The following is a 16145-nucleotide window of genomic DNA, read 5'->3' as shown; positions in this document are numbered from 1 at the left end:
ATGTCACCTCACTATGTTTTCTAGGTACCTTGACCCACCTATGTTAACTCGCATGATTTTCACAATGACAGAACTGCCAATGCTCCTTTGGCACCATCCTTCCTATGTCATTATTCCCGCATTACGTTTTAGTCTCACTCACTATATTTTCTAATTTTATCCTTACTCACTTTCACTCTTGCTCCACGACAGCGGAAATAGTTAATTCGGTTCCTTGACACAAGTAGAATTACAGTATGTTTAGTCAGACTTTTCTGTATATGAATTGCTTTCTGCATTTTATCATGTATATTTATCACGTTTCCCTTTTCCCTTTTTCCTTCTCTCCCTTCTTCAAATTAGATACTCAGGTTTAATTGTACAGGCCTTATTAATGTTGTCCTGATGATGATCCTAATATTGCGTGTGTAGGATCGAAACGCCGTCGACACTTGTACACACCCTATATGTTCCTAACGATACTATGTTCTATACATAAGGGTGTCCTATGCAATGTTTGTTAAGTCCACTCTCCATTCTCTGCCAAAATTGTAACAAACATTTTTTTGCCTGAACCTTGTTTGTTGTGTATGTTCTCTTCCTATTTAACTGCACGGGACACAGGCTTGTGTCCAACTTTGAGAATTTTCTTTGTAAATTGCTGTTTAATTACTATATCAGTAAAATCTATGACCACTGTCCGGCTGGATAAGTCTCTGAAAATAAGCACTGATTGGGTCCTTATTCATTCCCTTTTCTATCTTACTTGTTCCTAGGGACCCATTGTGTGGACCAACATACCAAAAAACATATACGACCATGTACTTCATGCACAATATGGATCATAATCCATGAGCAACTGCATGCATGTTGCTAAACTACACATGGACTCCTATGCATAATCTTCCACAACTATGCCAGATATGCCGCTTGCAAAGTGGCAAGAGACCTGCATTGACAGAGATGAGGCACCTTGGAGTGTGAGGAACACCTTTATTACTCAGGCTCACACTAAGGGAAATGCATCAATTGGAACAGACTCACAGGTCATTTGGCTGACCATGTGTGACGTACACTGGACACCCCCTTCAACACACAGATGTGGTAAATCCTACTGAGCTGGCACACAAGTGAAGGGGGTGAGCCTAACATCCCTTGCTGCACACGGGGAGAGTCTGCAATTCCCCATTGAGCCTCATATGGGGATGTCCCACACTATGTCCACGATTAGCCTCCCGTATGTTCCTAGGGACGTCATACACACATTGATGCCTTCATCAGAATCCACAAACAATTTCAGATGACTGTCAGGAAGGGTGACTATCAATTCATGGGAGCCATGCTACACGTCATGTGCCCCATGGTGAGTCGACATGTATGCATGGTAACACCACATACACAGGAGCAGTCCCCACATATCCCAAACACGTACCACCCACAAAATGCCTTGCTGCACTCCTTACCCAAAATGACTTTTCACCATGTCCGTGCATGTAACTCTGATCCAGCACACGTTGCAATACTCATGAGGAATAGCAGGAGGGCAACGATGACACGAGCAGACGACAGGCACAAGAACCTGGGGAGGACAGACACACAACAAGTCAGCGAAGAGCTGGTTATCCGCAGACATGGACATGTACTCTACAGGAATGATGTTTTCACCATGCTCTTACAAAATTTAGTGTCCCAGCTAAAATGTGTGGAATGACATCATCACTTGAATGACACATCAGAACACACCTCCAAGTCACTTAGCACACAGTCAGCTGGACACACACATTGCAACACATGCCACACAAGGCTCAAAGCGTGCACACTCAGACACACGGACTCACCATTGTGATGACAAGTTGCGGATAAGCTGACTCCGGATGTCCTCCTCCTCATCCTCATCCTCACTTGCCTCGTTCCCAAGCCCTTCATCCTCCACGGGTGGATGATCCTGATCATCCGGATCAAGGATGAGTGGCACGGCCTTCTCCACTGCCATGTTGTGCAGCATGCAGCACACAAGGAAGATTTTGCACACCTTCACCGGGGCATATGGGAGGGAGCCGCCGGTCTTGTGGAGGCACCGGAATCTGCTTTTAAGGAGTCCAAACGTCCTCTCAATCACGCGCCTGGTCTGCCCATGGGCTTCGTTGTAACGGTGTTCTGCGGCTGTCCTGGGGTTGCGAAGAGGTGTCATGAGCCATGGCATGTTGGGATAACCAGAGTCCCCTACATGGAAACATCATGTGAAGAAGTGGGTCAGGAGATGCCGTAAGATATAAAGATAGCGCTAAACACAGGACAAACAGAGTATACCCACCAACAAGACATGCTCTTTCGTCGTGCAGCCGCAGCATCATTTCTGGCACCCTGCTACGCCTCATGATGTAGGCATCGTGTGCTGACCCTGGAAAACGGGCACAGACATGCGAAGTAAACATGTTCGGTAGACACACCACAAGGGCATTAATTGAGTGATAGTATTTGCGGTTACGAAAGGCTACCTCCTGTGCCTGTGGTGGTACCAACGCCACATGTGTCCCATCAATGGCCCCAATTACATGAGGCATCCCTCCCAGGGCAAAGAACTCACCCTTGACACCTGTCAACTGCTCACGAGTGGGAAAATGGATGAATTCATCCAGGTGCTCCAACATGGCTTCTAAAACATCATGCAGGAGAAGGCTGAACATGGTCTAGGACATGCCACCTACATCAGCTATGGTGGCCTGAAACGTACCGGTGGCAAAAAAATGTAGGGCTGCCATCACCTTCATCTTTGGGGTCAGAGCAGTAGGATACCTGTGTCCCGGTTGGAGGTGTGGTTCCAGGCGGGCGGTCAAATTCTCTATCAACTCTTGCGAGAACCGGTATCTTCTGATGCAGTCATGTTCACGCATGGCACCCAGGTCTGGCATTGGTCGGGGGAGAGGCGGTGCCCTGCAGAGATTTGGAAGGAATGAGGAAGAGTGAGTACATTACAACACCAATGTCAATGAACTGAGCACATGTTCAACAGCTAATACACATCTGCTAAATACAGAGTCAGGTCTCTGCAATACATCCAGGACACGTATGCCAGCCAGGTGATACTCCTACGAAGAGCCAGCTACAATAGTGGATTGGCAAGGTCGACGTGACATGCCATGAAACGAGCTGTGGGCCAGTGTAAGTGAACAGCCAGACACATCACAGGAGTGACAGACATCCACATATCTGCATTTGAAGGATGTGAGCTCATACAGACAGCTGGCGGCAAGCTAGATGCACAGGTCACATGTTATTCAAAAAGGACAGCTCACACACATTTCTATGAAGGGGTACATGTCAAAACATGATAACACAGACATTGAGACAACGCAGCTATGTACTCATTTCGAAAGACCATGTTCGAGGCATACAGACACATGTTACGTGGGATTCCACATGTGGCATGGTGTGCGTAATTGTGTGCATGCACACCTACACACAGACACATGTTGGATGCAGCAACAGCAGATGCAGTTGACGCAACACCAACTGCAGCCTCATGGGAACACATTACACACACATGACATGGTCACATCGTGGCACACTGGTAGTTGCATGTCAGGTGTAATTATCCGTGTACCTGGCATCAGGGGACAGATGCGGGTGTTGGTGACTGTGCCATCCCAGTGATGCAGTGCTTGACACGTTTGTACTACATGCACACATGTGCAAAGTGTGAAGGGGAAGTGTGCCACGTAGTGCCCCATCATACATGACATGTGTAAACAGCTCATCACATGTTTATTGTGCCACAACATGAGGAGACATGTGCCACATCACTGCCTAACACACCTAGGCCCTGCACATGAAGGACTGCACTGACAATGACTTGATGTACAGCCTTGTGCGAGTCTGACTCCTCCATTCCTTTCGTGTGCGCCTCCTATCATCAGTGTAAGCAGTGAAACGCAGTACACATGCTCTGAGGCCGTGTGTACGGGCCGTACTCACGCGTGTACAGGCCGTACACGCGTGAGTACGGCCCGTACACGCGTGAGTACGGCCCATATCACTATAGTTGTGTTACCGTAGGCCATAGTGATACGGGCCGTACTCACGCGTGTACGGGCCGTACTCACGCGTGTACGGGCTGTACACGCGTGAGTACGGACCGTATCACTATAGTTGTGTTACCGTAGGCCATAGTGATACGGCCCGTACTCACGCATGTACGGGCCGTACACGCGTGAGTACGGGCCGTACACGCGTGAGTACGGCCCGTATCACTATAGTTGTGTTACCGTAGGCCATAGTGATACGGGCCGTACTCACGCGTGTACGGGCCGTACTCACGCGTGTACGGCCCGTACACGTGTGAGTACGGCCCGTACACGCGTGAGTACGGCCCGTATCACTATGGCCTACGGTAACACAACTATAGTGATACGGGCCATACTCACACGTGTACGGGCTGTACACGCGTGAGTACGGCCCGTATCACTATAGTTGTGTTACCGTAGGCCATAGTGATACGGCCCGTACTCACGCATGTACGGGCCGTACACGCGTGAGTACGGGCCGTACACGCGTGAGTACGGCCCGTATCACTATAGTTGTGTTACCGTAGGCCATAGTGATACGGGCCGTACTCACGCGTGTACGGGCCGTACTCACGCGTGTACGGCCCGTACACGTGTGAGTACGGCCAGTATCACTATAGTTGTGTTACCGTAGGCCATAGTGATACGGGCCGTACTCACGCGTGTACGGCCCGTACATGCGTGAGTACGGCCCGTATCACTATAGTTGTGTTACCGTAGGCCATAGTGATACGGGCCGTACTCACGCGTGTACGGGCCGTATTCACGCGTGTACGGCCCGTACACGCGTGAGTACGGCCCGTATCACTATGGCCTACGGTAACACAACTATAGTGATACGGGCCGTATCACTATGGCAGTTGGCCATATTGTCAAGGACTGTGGAGAGGGCCCAGCCTTTCACCCAGGAGGAGAATGAGGCCCTGCTGGATGTGATCCTCCCACAGTACCCCATGCTGTATGGTCGACCAGGGGAGCAGGTGAGTGCTGACTCCACTACCTTTGCCTGTGCACCTTTTTTGTGTCTGTCACTTCTGGCATTGTGTCCAGGTGTGACAGACATGCAATGTTGTTTAGAGTGGGTCCCGGGGGGGGTGGATGGCTTATGTCTTTCATGCAGGGCTTGATGTAGTTCATGTGTGCACTCCTCACTTGCATTGTGCTTACTGTGACATTCACTGCATAGTGCATGGCACATTCAGCCTGGCTCATCCTCTTGGGCATTCTTGTTCTATTGTCCTGCGGTGATTCAGTGGTCACCCCGGTGTGACAGGTGACTGCACCCACAGATGTGTGTGAGTTGAGTGGAGCTGTGGTGAGAGTGGTGAGAGTGTCCAAATGATGTGTACGCCCCCTGGACATTGATGTGTGTGAATGTTCCTTGTCATGTGGGTGAGTGTCTATGCTGCATGGAGGAGGCAACTGCTCGACCCATCTGATGTGTGAAGTAAGCCGTGCTGTGTGTCTGACTTGCTGAGCTAGCCCCACACCTGTGACACCCCCCTGGCAAGTGGCACATGTGCAGAGTGAGGTTTGTATCCGCTGTTGACAATGGCAGGTGATTGATCTGTGCCTGTCTGTGTACTCTGCTGAGGTTTCGTCAGTACCTGGGGCATGTGACTGCTTTGCAGTGCTGTCCATCAGCCTTGTGTTGCTTGGGATGCACAGTGTGTGCCATGATCAGGGATTGGTTCGCACCTCTCATGCCACCTGTGTACTTACTATGCCATGTAGTGCATTGGTGCGTCCACAGTGGCAAATGTCCCTATGACTAAGGTGCTATTACTTGCCAGCATTAGGCCTGGGCGGCAAATTCCGTTCCGCTCGCGGAATTTGCGTAATTTGCGAAATTTCGCGTTCCGCGGAGAACGCGAAATTGCTCAAAAGAGTGTTTTCCGCAATTTCGCGAAATTTTTGCTTGTTCGCGTTCTCAAAATGCATGTTCGCGAGATATTTCTCCTCGAGCACGCAAACAGCAATTGCGAACAGGAAAAAAGCATCGCGAACAAGCAATTCCGCGTGTTCGCGGAATTTCTACGTGTTCGCGGAGATTTTTTACCGTTTCGCGGAGATTTGCGTAACGCAATTACGCCCACCCCTAGCCAGCATACTATGCCCTGTTCAACAAATAAAAGATGTTCAAATGTGTGTCTCTGTGACATGGTGCAGGTGTAGTGATGTTGTCCCACTTTGTCATCCTCACAGGTAACCGGCTACCAGAAGGGGAAGATCTGGAAGGAGGCCGTCAAGGCCGTGCAATCGGTGGAGGGTCGCAGTCGGTGCCTGCCACAAGTGAGGAAGAGATGGCAGGACATCCGGTGCTGGACCCGTAGGATCGCCCGGGTCATGCTGAAGGAGGAGGCTCCCCGCAAGCATGGCGGGCGCCGGCGCCTGACCCACCAAATGAAGCGTGTCCTGGCGGTGGTCTTCCCTGACCTGGATAGGCGGATACAGGAGTTACAGCAGCAGGAAGGGGGTAGGTACATGTGTGTTTGTTGTGTGTCGCCAGCTTTTGTAGCTGCTCAGTCGCCTGGATACACTGCCAGGGTATATATGTGCAGTGCATATCCTGTTCCCCCAAGTCAACCTGTGCTGTTCGTCCTCCCTTCCCCTCCTTGACATGTGTTACCTGGTCTGTGTGTTATCACTATTGCACATGGTCATCTAGGCTGCCAGTTAATCAAAGTGCACACTGCTTTCAGCATCATGTGTGGGGGTGGTCTGCCTGTGCCCTTTCCTGTTCAGTCATTTGGGGGTGCATAATTGTTGGCACTGATGCTGAGTCTCAACATAGGAGTGTGAAGTTTCAAAAGAACAGACTTGCAGCATGCATTACCAATGTTGTGGCCTCAGACATGATGTGCATGAGTGGGAGATATGCATAGTGCCGGGACGGTTGCTCCTGTTACATTCACCTCATTCCAGGACCATGGAGCAGTGTGCCCACTACAGTCCCCTGACACAGCCTGCCCTCCTAATCATGTGTGTCATCCAACACTGTGCACATTCACTGTGGGTTCAGCATGGCTCTGCCTCTGTGGCATTGTTCCCTGGCCTAGGTTGTATTTTTCACATGTGTGCTACATGTGTCTACTGGACAGGGATACACCAGTTTGCTTGTGCATACTCACACTGGGCAGTGCCTGTGTGGCTATTCACAACAATCTGTTGATGGTTGTTTGTGACAAATATGTTTTGCCAGCCCTACAAGGTGATGATGTGTTAATGAAGCTAGTTTTCAAGCACAGTTATTGTAACCATGAATAAGAGGTGTCACTTCTTGATCGGTATCAGTCACATTGACTCAGGTATGGGTGGGTGTGTTGTGCGGGAGGGGCATACATGTTCAATCCTGTCTTTTCATTGCCAGTTCTAACTTGTGTGTGATAATTCGCAGTACAGAAAGTCACAGTGCAGTGCCCCCGTGATATTGGCCAGTGCTTAATGTTTGTGCTTCGTAGCCTGTGTCAGTCATGTATCCTGCTTGTACATTTTTTGCACCTGTGTGTGTTCAGATGCTACACAGTTGTGACTTTGTGTGCTGACATCTGTGGGTACATTCTGGCTTGCCATGAGGGTGTCCCCACAGTACAGCTTTTTTTCAAAACAATTGCAAGCCCATTAGCTTATGCATTGTCCTGGGTGTGGACATGTGTGCCACTCCAGATGTGTAGCCAACTGTGTAATCAGGTGACGGATAGCCATGTGACAAATGACATTATTCAAGTTGTTACTCAGAGAAATTGTCCCTTGGCACTCACTACACCTGTCAACATGTCTCAATGTTTCATATGCTTGACCTTGTTGTTTTGTTGTGAAGGACAATAATGTGCATGCATGACAGATGTCTCCCAAGGAAGTGCACAAGACACCACCTTTACACATTCCAGGGACAAGCTGGCACATTTTAAAGTAAGGCACAGTTTGAACAACACTTGTTTAGAGTTCATACATATACATGTTCCCACAGTGTGGTTGCATTTGGGTTAGTCCTTGGTTGTTGCTGATACCAACTTACGAGTGTCAAGTCATCCAGACCACCGTGGTGCCATGTATATGTACTTACTGATACCCCATTTCTGCCTAACAGTGGCTTATTTGAATGAGTCTGGCAGCTCAGACAATGACTGTGTACATGTAGTTTGGTGTGCACCTCCTTGTGTGACTTCTGTTATACCAACACATGTGTGTTCTGTTCACAAAGTGGCACATTCACACATTCTAGACATGTCCATTGTGTAAAGGGTTGTGATTCTCCAGGAATCACAATGTATTTCTTTGGGGTTTCCAAAGTACTCACAGGTCTCTGAGTGTGGGGACACCTTCTGCATTGGCATGTGGTATTTGGCCTTGGGTGCGACATTACTGTTTGGTTCACAGTGAACAAGAGGTGGCATGCCTTCATAGTCTTGCTGTGCTCAACTGATCCCAGACACTAGCTTCTCAGGATCTTGGAATTTCAAGTTATTTGCTGTTGTGTCCTAATTTTCATCGTTTCCAAGTGGCATGGTGGGTCAACTAACTGGGGAGTGCAGGGCTTACATATGTGGGGAGTATTCTAGATGTTACTCATGATGCCTTTCCTGATATGCACTGTTGCCTATTTTGTTTGGACTCATGTGTCAGATGTATACAGGTGACTGATTTTTTCCTGTCCCTTCACCTTGCACACAGCATCATCGGAGGACACCGAGGGAGACACCGGCACGGACGTGGAGGAGGGATCGAGCACTGGTGCCACCACTGCTGAGGAGTCAGCGGAATCTAGTGGCACGGAGGGCGAGGGGAGTGAGGCGGAGGACCTGCCCAGTACCAACACTGACTACGAGGCTGACGGGTCCGAGGCTGAACTACCTGAGGGGGCGGAGGCTGCTCCAACAGCTGGCAGCAGCACTCCATCCGTCACCGCCCCCTCCATTCCCATCACCACCCTCCCACTTGCTCAGGTCCCTTCTGTCCGTGCTTGGCAACACCGTGTCTCCTTCGTTCCAGGCACCGCACCCCCTGCCCCTGTCCCCCCTGCTGCCCTCACTGCCGAGTCTGTGGACATTCAGCGGCAGTTGCAGGTTGGGCAGGCATCGATCCTGACTGTCCTCCATGGACACACCAGACTGCTGACCCAGATGGTGTCGTACATGGAGGGCATCTCATCAGCGATGTCTGACCAACGCATGTTGCTGAGGTCCCTGAACTCGTCACTGAAGGCAGCAGTGAGTCACCTGCAGCGCTGCGACCCCCTACCCCTGCACCGTCCACAAGTCCCACACCCATGCCTGTCCCAAGCACACCAAGACATCCACACACACGCACCCCACCAGACACAAGCAGCACACCACCACGTAAGGGCAAGCGCACACCTCCTGACACGCACACTCAGGGGGAAGCAGGCACACCCACTGGGTCTGGGGCACACAGGCAGGCACGCAGCCAAAGTCCTCGTCCACATGACTCACTCCCCAGTCCCTCCGATGTCACTCCCCTCGGCTCCCCTGCCCCAGAATCGGAGAAGGAGGCCTACTTGGCTGGGTTGGGCCTCAGCCCCACTAGTTCACCTGGCCGCAAACGGTCAAGGCACTCCACGGGTAGGGGAGTCAAGTCCCCCAGCCTGTCCACCACCTCCCCCAGTAGCGCTGCAATCCATCCCTCCGACCCCCCCCTCCTTGGGGCCTGTTGTTTCTCCGGGTGCAGGGGAGACTCTCGAAGATCTGGCAGCAGTGTGCAGCGCCGTGCTCACCTCCACCTTTGGCGCTGCCCCACCCCCTGTGGTGGAGTCGTCCGTCCCTGCACCCACCACACCTGCCCTTCCTCCTCCTGTCCCTGCGGTGCCTGGTCCTTCCCCACATGATGCCCCCCCCCCCAGTAGACGAACCAGAGGGTTCTAATGTGCAGGCAAGCTAGGGGAGACGCGTGGCCATGTGTCCCCCACAAGGACTTCATATCTGGACTGGCCATTGGCCTTTGTACATAGTGTTCTTTGCTACATCTTATTTGTTCACGCTGAATAAAGCATTTTCTTTTTCATTTTGAAAAGTCTTGCATTTCATGTATTGATGTTGATGCTGAGGCTCCAGGAGTTGGGGTTGTGGGAATATGTTATGTTTCATGGAAATGTTGTAGTCTGCATCTCATGGGGTGGAACCTGGGATCTGCGCGCCCTCACAAGGTCTCTGCAAAGAATCTTTGGTCGTGTCTGCTCTTTGTGTTTGGAGACATTGTCCCTAGGAGTGTTCCTTCCTCTGTGGCACCTGACATCTCCCCTGCAGGGGATTGCACAATTGTTGTGTTGACCTGTGTCTACATTTCCTTTGTTGGTGATGGATCCCTTCAACTCTGGCCATGCCTGCTCAGCAATGTCTCCGGCTGCATCGTCTGTGCCATCCTTGGTACTCACTGTACTTGTGTATAGAGTATGTTGCCATGCCTTCATGGAGAAATTGTCCCTTTTCCGCACAATGCATGTGTGTAATCCCAGCCTAGCAAACATATGGTACTTGTTCTGCAGGGTGTTTGGGCACCAGACTCACAATTGTGGGCATTGTATCTGTGGGAACTCCACTCTATTCCTTCCATGAGAGACAACATCTTGGTGGCTGTCCCAGCACCTGTACATTCCTATCAGTCCTGGGATGTGCGTGACAGTGTGTGTTCCCTTTGGCTCTCTTAGTTTAGTGGGCATTGACATGACCATACAGTCTTGTGGCATGATCTCTGTGTGTGTATTGTGCTGCATCCGCCAGGGGTGGGTATGCATGTGTGATTTGTCCTCACACCCACATGTGGTGTGTCATGCAGTGCGGGAAAGACATCCATCCTCATGGGAGTGGGACACTGCTGTCAGTGATGTGTTGTTATGGCACTATCAACATATTCCAAATTTCGGGATGCGTACATACACCCATGGAGTTGGGATCATCTGATAATGATGTACACACCCCCATGTCTGTGTCCACTGCTGGGAGTGATGGGCACCCACCCCTCACATGTCTGTGTCCACTGCTGGGAGTGATAGGCACCCACCCCCATGTCCCTGTCCACTGCTGGTATTCCTCTGCACCCACCCCCATGTCCCTGTCCACTGCTGGTACTCCTCTGCACCCACCCCCATGTCTGTGTCCACTGCTGGGAGTGATAGGCACCCACCCCTCACATGTCTGTGTCCACTGCTGGTATTCCTCTGCACCCACCCCCATGTCTGTGTCCACTGCTGGAAGTGATAGGCACACACCCCTCACATGTCTGTATCCACTGCTGTTATTCCTCTGCACCCACCCCCATGTCCCTATCCACTGCTGGTATTCCTCTGCACCCACCCCCATGTCTCTGTCCACTGCTGGGAGTGATAGGCACCCACCCCTCACATGTCTGTGTCCACAGCTGGGAGTGATAGGTACCCACCCCCATGTCTGTGTCCACTGCTGGGAGTGATAGGCACACACCCCTCACATGTCTGTGTCCACTGCTGGTATTCCTCTGCACCCACCCCCATGTCCCTGTCCACTGCTGGTATTCCTCTGCACCCACCCCCATGTCTGTGTCCACTGCTGGGAGTGATAGGCACCCACCCCTCACATGTCTGTGTCCACTGCTGGGAGTAATAGGCACACACCCCTCACATGTCTGTGTCCACTGCTGGTAATCCTCTGAACCCACCACCATGTACCTGTCCACTGCTGGTATTCCTCTGCACCCACCCCGATGTCTGAGTCCACTGCTGGTATTCCTCTGCACCCACCCACCCACCCACTTGCCCCCTTGCTGTGGTACACTGCTGTCCTGGGCATACACCACCCCCAATTTACAGCTGATTTGCTGCACCAAGCTGTAAACCAACATTCGTGGCGTGTGTATGCCTTGTATCCATCATGTAATGGGGCCGTAGGGGTACGGGTGGTACGGCCCGTACCCCTGCATTCATAGGGTGTGTACGAGCCGTACCACGCGTACCCCTACGTCACCTCTACAATGGTGGTACGGCCCGTACCCACGCTCTGGGGGGCGTGGGTACGGGCCATACCACGCGTACCCCTACGTCACCTCTACAATGGTGGTACAGCCCGTACCCACGCTCTGGGGGGCGTGGGTACAGGCCGTACCACGCGTACCCCTACGTCACCGCTACAATGGTGGTACGGCCCGTACCCACGCTCTGGGGGGCGTGGGTACGGGCCGTACCACGCGTACCCCTACGTCACCACTACAATGGTGGTACGGCCCGTACCCACGCCCCCCAGAGCATGGGTATGGGCCGTACCACGCGCACCCCTATGGCACCTCTACAATGGTGGTACGGCCCATACCCACGCCCCCCAGAGCGTGGGTACGGGCCGTACCACCATTGTAGCGGTGACGTAGGGGTCACCGCTACGTAGGATCGTACTTGCTGGTCCGTAAAACGCTGCCTGACTCCGTCTGGACGTCACGTACGCGATGTCCCAGATCGGAATTGTGGGTAAGTTTTCGCCGCACGTAGTTTTTTACGAGTCGTACAGAAATTGTATTTCTGTCCGAATCGTACTTGCGGGTTTGTAAGCTGTTTTGCCCGGGTACGAGTCGGACGGAGAATACGCTCCGTACGACCATTCGTACCCGGGTTTTACAGGATCAGAATTGGCACCAATGTCAATAGTATATGTATATATGTATATATATCTGTTTTTATATTATTTTTAAATTATAATATAAATAAAAAATATTAGTTTAATAACTTTTTTGTAAGTAGATATATGTAAATATAGATATGAATTATTATTATATATGTGTTTAACTTTTAAAAATTAAGTTTATTTGTTATATTTGTTAGATATATATTAAATATGATTACTATTGAATATATTTAATATTTATTATCTTATTGTATATATATTTAAGAACCGATATTTAATATATCTATTTTAATGACATAAATGTTTCTCTCCTGATATTTTGGTACTCACCATTATAAAGATCTGATGACGATATTTTTGTCATCAATGTTTCGGTCCCAATATCTTTGTATCTTGGTATTTGCAGGGTCCATATTCTGTCAGTGAACTGTACTGGTGCACAAACATCAGCCATGCTCCAACGCAGACACCCTTGCTCCATGGTGCAAGGGTGCCAGCGCTGCAGGGATGATTTTTGTTGTTCAGGGTGGGACACCTTCCTGCACAAAAACAATCATTGATTATGTTTTGCTCCTTCTATGTGAGCTGCAGTACATTGAAAGAACAAATAATGAGGAGAAATAGGAGTATTTGCACCACTCCTACGCCTCCTCAGGCAAGGCGTAGAATTCTGAAACATTCCCAGTTTTACGATACTTTGTAAATTTGGGAATGTGTCAGGTTCCATGGATGTTACATGATAACCCTCATAGCAACACCCATGGAACTCCCCTTTCTCACAGAGTAATACGTGAAAGAGGCCCATATTTACACGACCATGAAAAGTCATGCAGGGTGACTCTATGTGGCCTTGTAAATATGGGCAGGCACACTGCGTCACTGGTGCATCAAAAAAAGTGATGCACCGGCGGTGCAATGGGCTTGCAAATACGCTCGTGGAATTGTAAGTAGTATGCTTCCTTACAGATTCCTCATCCATATAACTGGGGGCATATTTTCAAGGGCCTTGCATCATGCTTGCACCACGTAAAGCTCCAAGTCATTTTATGAAGTCACGCAAAGGCACATTGCATGGCATTGAATGGCTTTACAAATGTGGACTTGCCTTACTCTGCTCAAGGGTCGTTTTCCATGGGCACTGCAGTGGGTGTTCCCATGCAACTCCCATAATTTTGATGTATTCCCAGATTTACCAGGACATGTAAACCTGTGAATGTGTCAAAATCGTACACCTCCCTAAGTGAGGCGTTATGAGGAGACATATCTTCATTTCTCCTAATTTTTTCCTCTTTCTATGTGTGCTGCATTGTGCAGCACACATAGAGGCCGATTCCGATTCCGGACATAAAACGTACTGACTGACACGGACCGGGGACGGAGACCGACCGACACGGACCAGTGCCATATGACCCAAGAAGTACAACGCAACGCATGTGAATTACAACCCACTCGCACGGAACATGAGCCGAACGACCGACCCGTACAAAAATCAGTGAGTCGCCCGTAAAATGACCGTGAATCCTACCGACCGACACGCACCAGGAACTGACGTGACTGAAACGTACCCGCGATGTACGAGCCGCGCAGTACGATGCCAAACGTGTGAATTGAGACCGACTCGCACAGAGCACGATCATGAAAACAAAGACGCACAGCAAATAGTGACTAGCAAATAACAGACCCCTCTGCGTCTGACGCGTACGACAATGTCGAAAACAGCAGAATGTCAGTGTGACAGACTCGGTTTAGCCCGCGCGAGCCACATGCAGCGTCCGACACGGTCAAACAAACGTTTCCATCATACACAACAAAAGCAAAGGAAAAGTCACAAAAAAAGCCCAAAAAACAAATGACAAAACCAATAAATAAAAAATACAAAAGAAGAACAAAGACACACCCACAACTCCCCCTATATAATGGCAAGAAAGCCCTACCATGATCCTTTGCAAACTACTGGCATAGGACAGCAGACACCACCACCACATTGCAGAGACACACCACAACTCACACAACACACAACAACTACACCATTTGCACCACTTAAAAACTACATGACATATTCACTGACAAACTCACACCCACCACACTCACATACACCCCTCCCATCAATCCCCACAACCACCCAGCACCATGCCCCCCAAGAAGAATCCAAAGTTCACAGATAGTGAGTTGGAAGTCATGATTGACGAAATACTCAGGGTAGAGCCACAGTTGTTTGGCACATTGGTCCAAAATGGCTGACACTAGGCCCTGCTATGGGGAGCACAGGGCCCTGCTGGGCCCTGGCCTCCACCTGACAACAGGACACCAATGCCAGACAGCCTGAACGTAAATCGTGACCCCCTGCATTGGAAGCATGACACATGGGGGATTCGCTGGCCTCTGTGGGTGAAGGAGGTCCTGCAATGACTCCAAATGCCAACAATGCCGCCTCAAAGCACACCTTCTCAGCAAGAACAAAGTGCACCCTTGGGACCAGTCACTCCAAAAGTAAATGCCTTAGCAAGATGGATGACACATGGTCATAATGTATGAATTGTCTGCAAGTCACACCTATGTACTGACCAACTCAAACACATCTACACTCTCACCCATTGGAACTCTAGGTCTCCTCCCACTTCCTGGAGATGCAGTGTCCCTGTGGTGTCCCCTGACCTGGCAGTGAAGGTGTGTCTTGTAGATGACAATCGGGGAGATGTAGACAGTACATAGCAACAAGCACACACAATGTCACCTATACATCATTGACAGTGGACACCTGACGGTGACTAGAATGGACACACACATAGCTGACACTGTAGCATGGTGTCATCCCAAAAATGTGCAGATGTGAGCTGCAGTTCAATCCCACATCGGTCTGCGTTGTACGCATCATTCATACAACACATCATTCACTGTCTTGGAGACCCCAAACACAATGACTAACCTGGACTGCATCTGAGGAGGCATGCAACTCACTGCAGCTGAACTGTAATACACACTCCTCTGCCCATCACTTTAATGAGCATTGAAAAGCAAGAGAGCACCTGTGCCCAATCCCTCTCACTGTTGATGAATTTGGCAAGATAGAAGGTGTTAGCACATACAAAACTCAGCACCAACTTCATTAGCTATGCTAACCCCATGACTTGTATGAAAATAGATGTGAACTAGGAACACAGACAACTAATTAGTATCTCACAATGGATCTCTGGCATACCATACTGCAACCATGTTGCACAGACACACAAATGTGACGCACAGAGGAAAGAAAAGAATCACACAACACTTGCCCCAAACTCGCAACACACCCCAAGTGTAATAGTACGTATGTCATTGTTAAAGCACAAATGTGGACAGGGATAATACAGCAGCGTCAGGCATGTGACGGAGCCTGAGTGGCAATGGGCATCTACAGACAATTGATCAATACATGAGCTGGTCATGCACACAGCTTGACGTGCACATCGAAATGCTCCAGGTTGCCATTACAAAGTGCTCCAACAATATCAACCTCTGT

The 16145-nt window shown here is 50.0% G+C and overlaps 1 protein-coding gene across 5 annotated transcripts in view; it reads left to right on the top strand.

Moving 5' to 3' along the window:
- LOC146869506 (uncharacterized) overlaps positions 1 to 16145 on the top strand; it is a 146781-nt gene that overhangs the window by 113526 nt on the left and 17110 nt on the right. The window contains exon 7 of one of the 5 annotated variants that reach the window (XM_085602866.1): positions 6249 to 6519. The exons of the other annotated variants lie outside the window; for them this stretch is intronic. Coding sequence (XP_085458992.1) covers positions 6249 to 6519 — 271 coding nt within the window. The remainder of the gene's footprint in view (positions 1 to 6248; positions 6520 to 16145) is intronic. 5 annotated transcript variants of the gene reach the window in all.

The sequence above is a fragment of the Triturus cristatus genome, chromosome 1_1, assembly GCF_964204655.1.
Source record: "Triturus cristatus chromosome 1_1, aTriCri1.1, whole genome shotgun sequence".
Taxonomy (NCBI): domain Eukaryota; kingdom Metazoa; phylum Chordata; class Amphibia; order Caudata; family Salamandridae; genus Triturus; species Triturus cristatus.
Note: the sequence above shows the minus strand (reverse complement) of the source record. Positions and strands in the feature narration are given on the sequence as shown.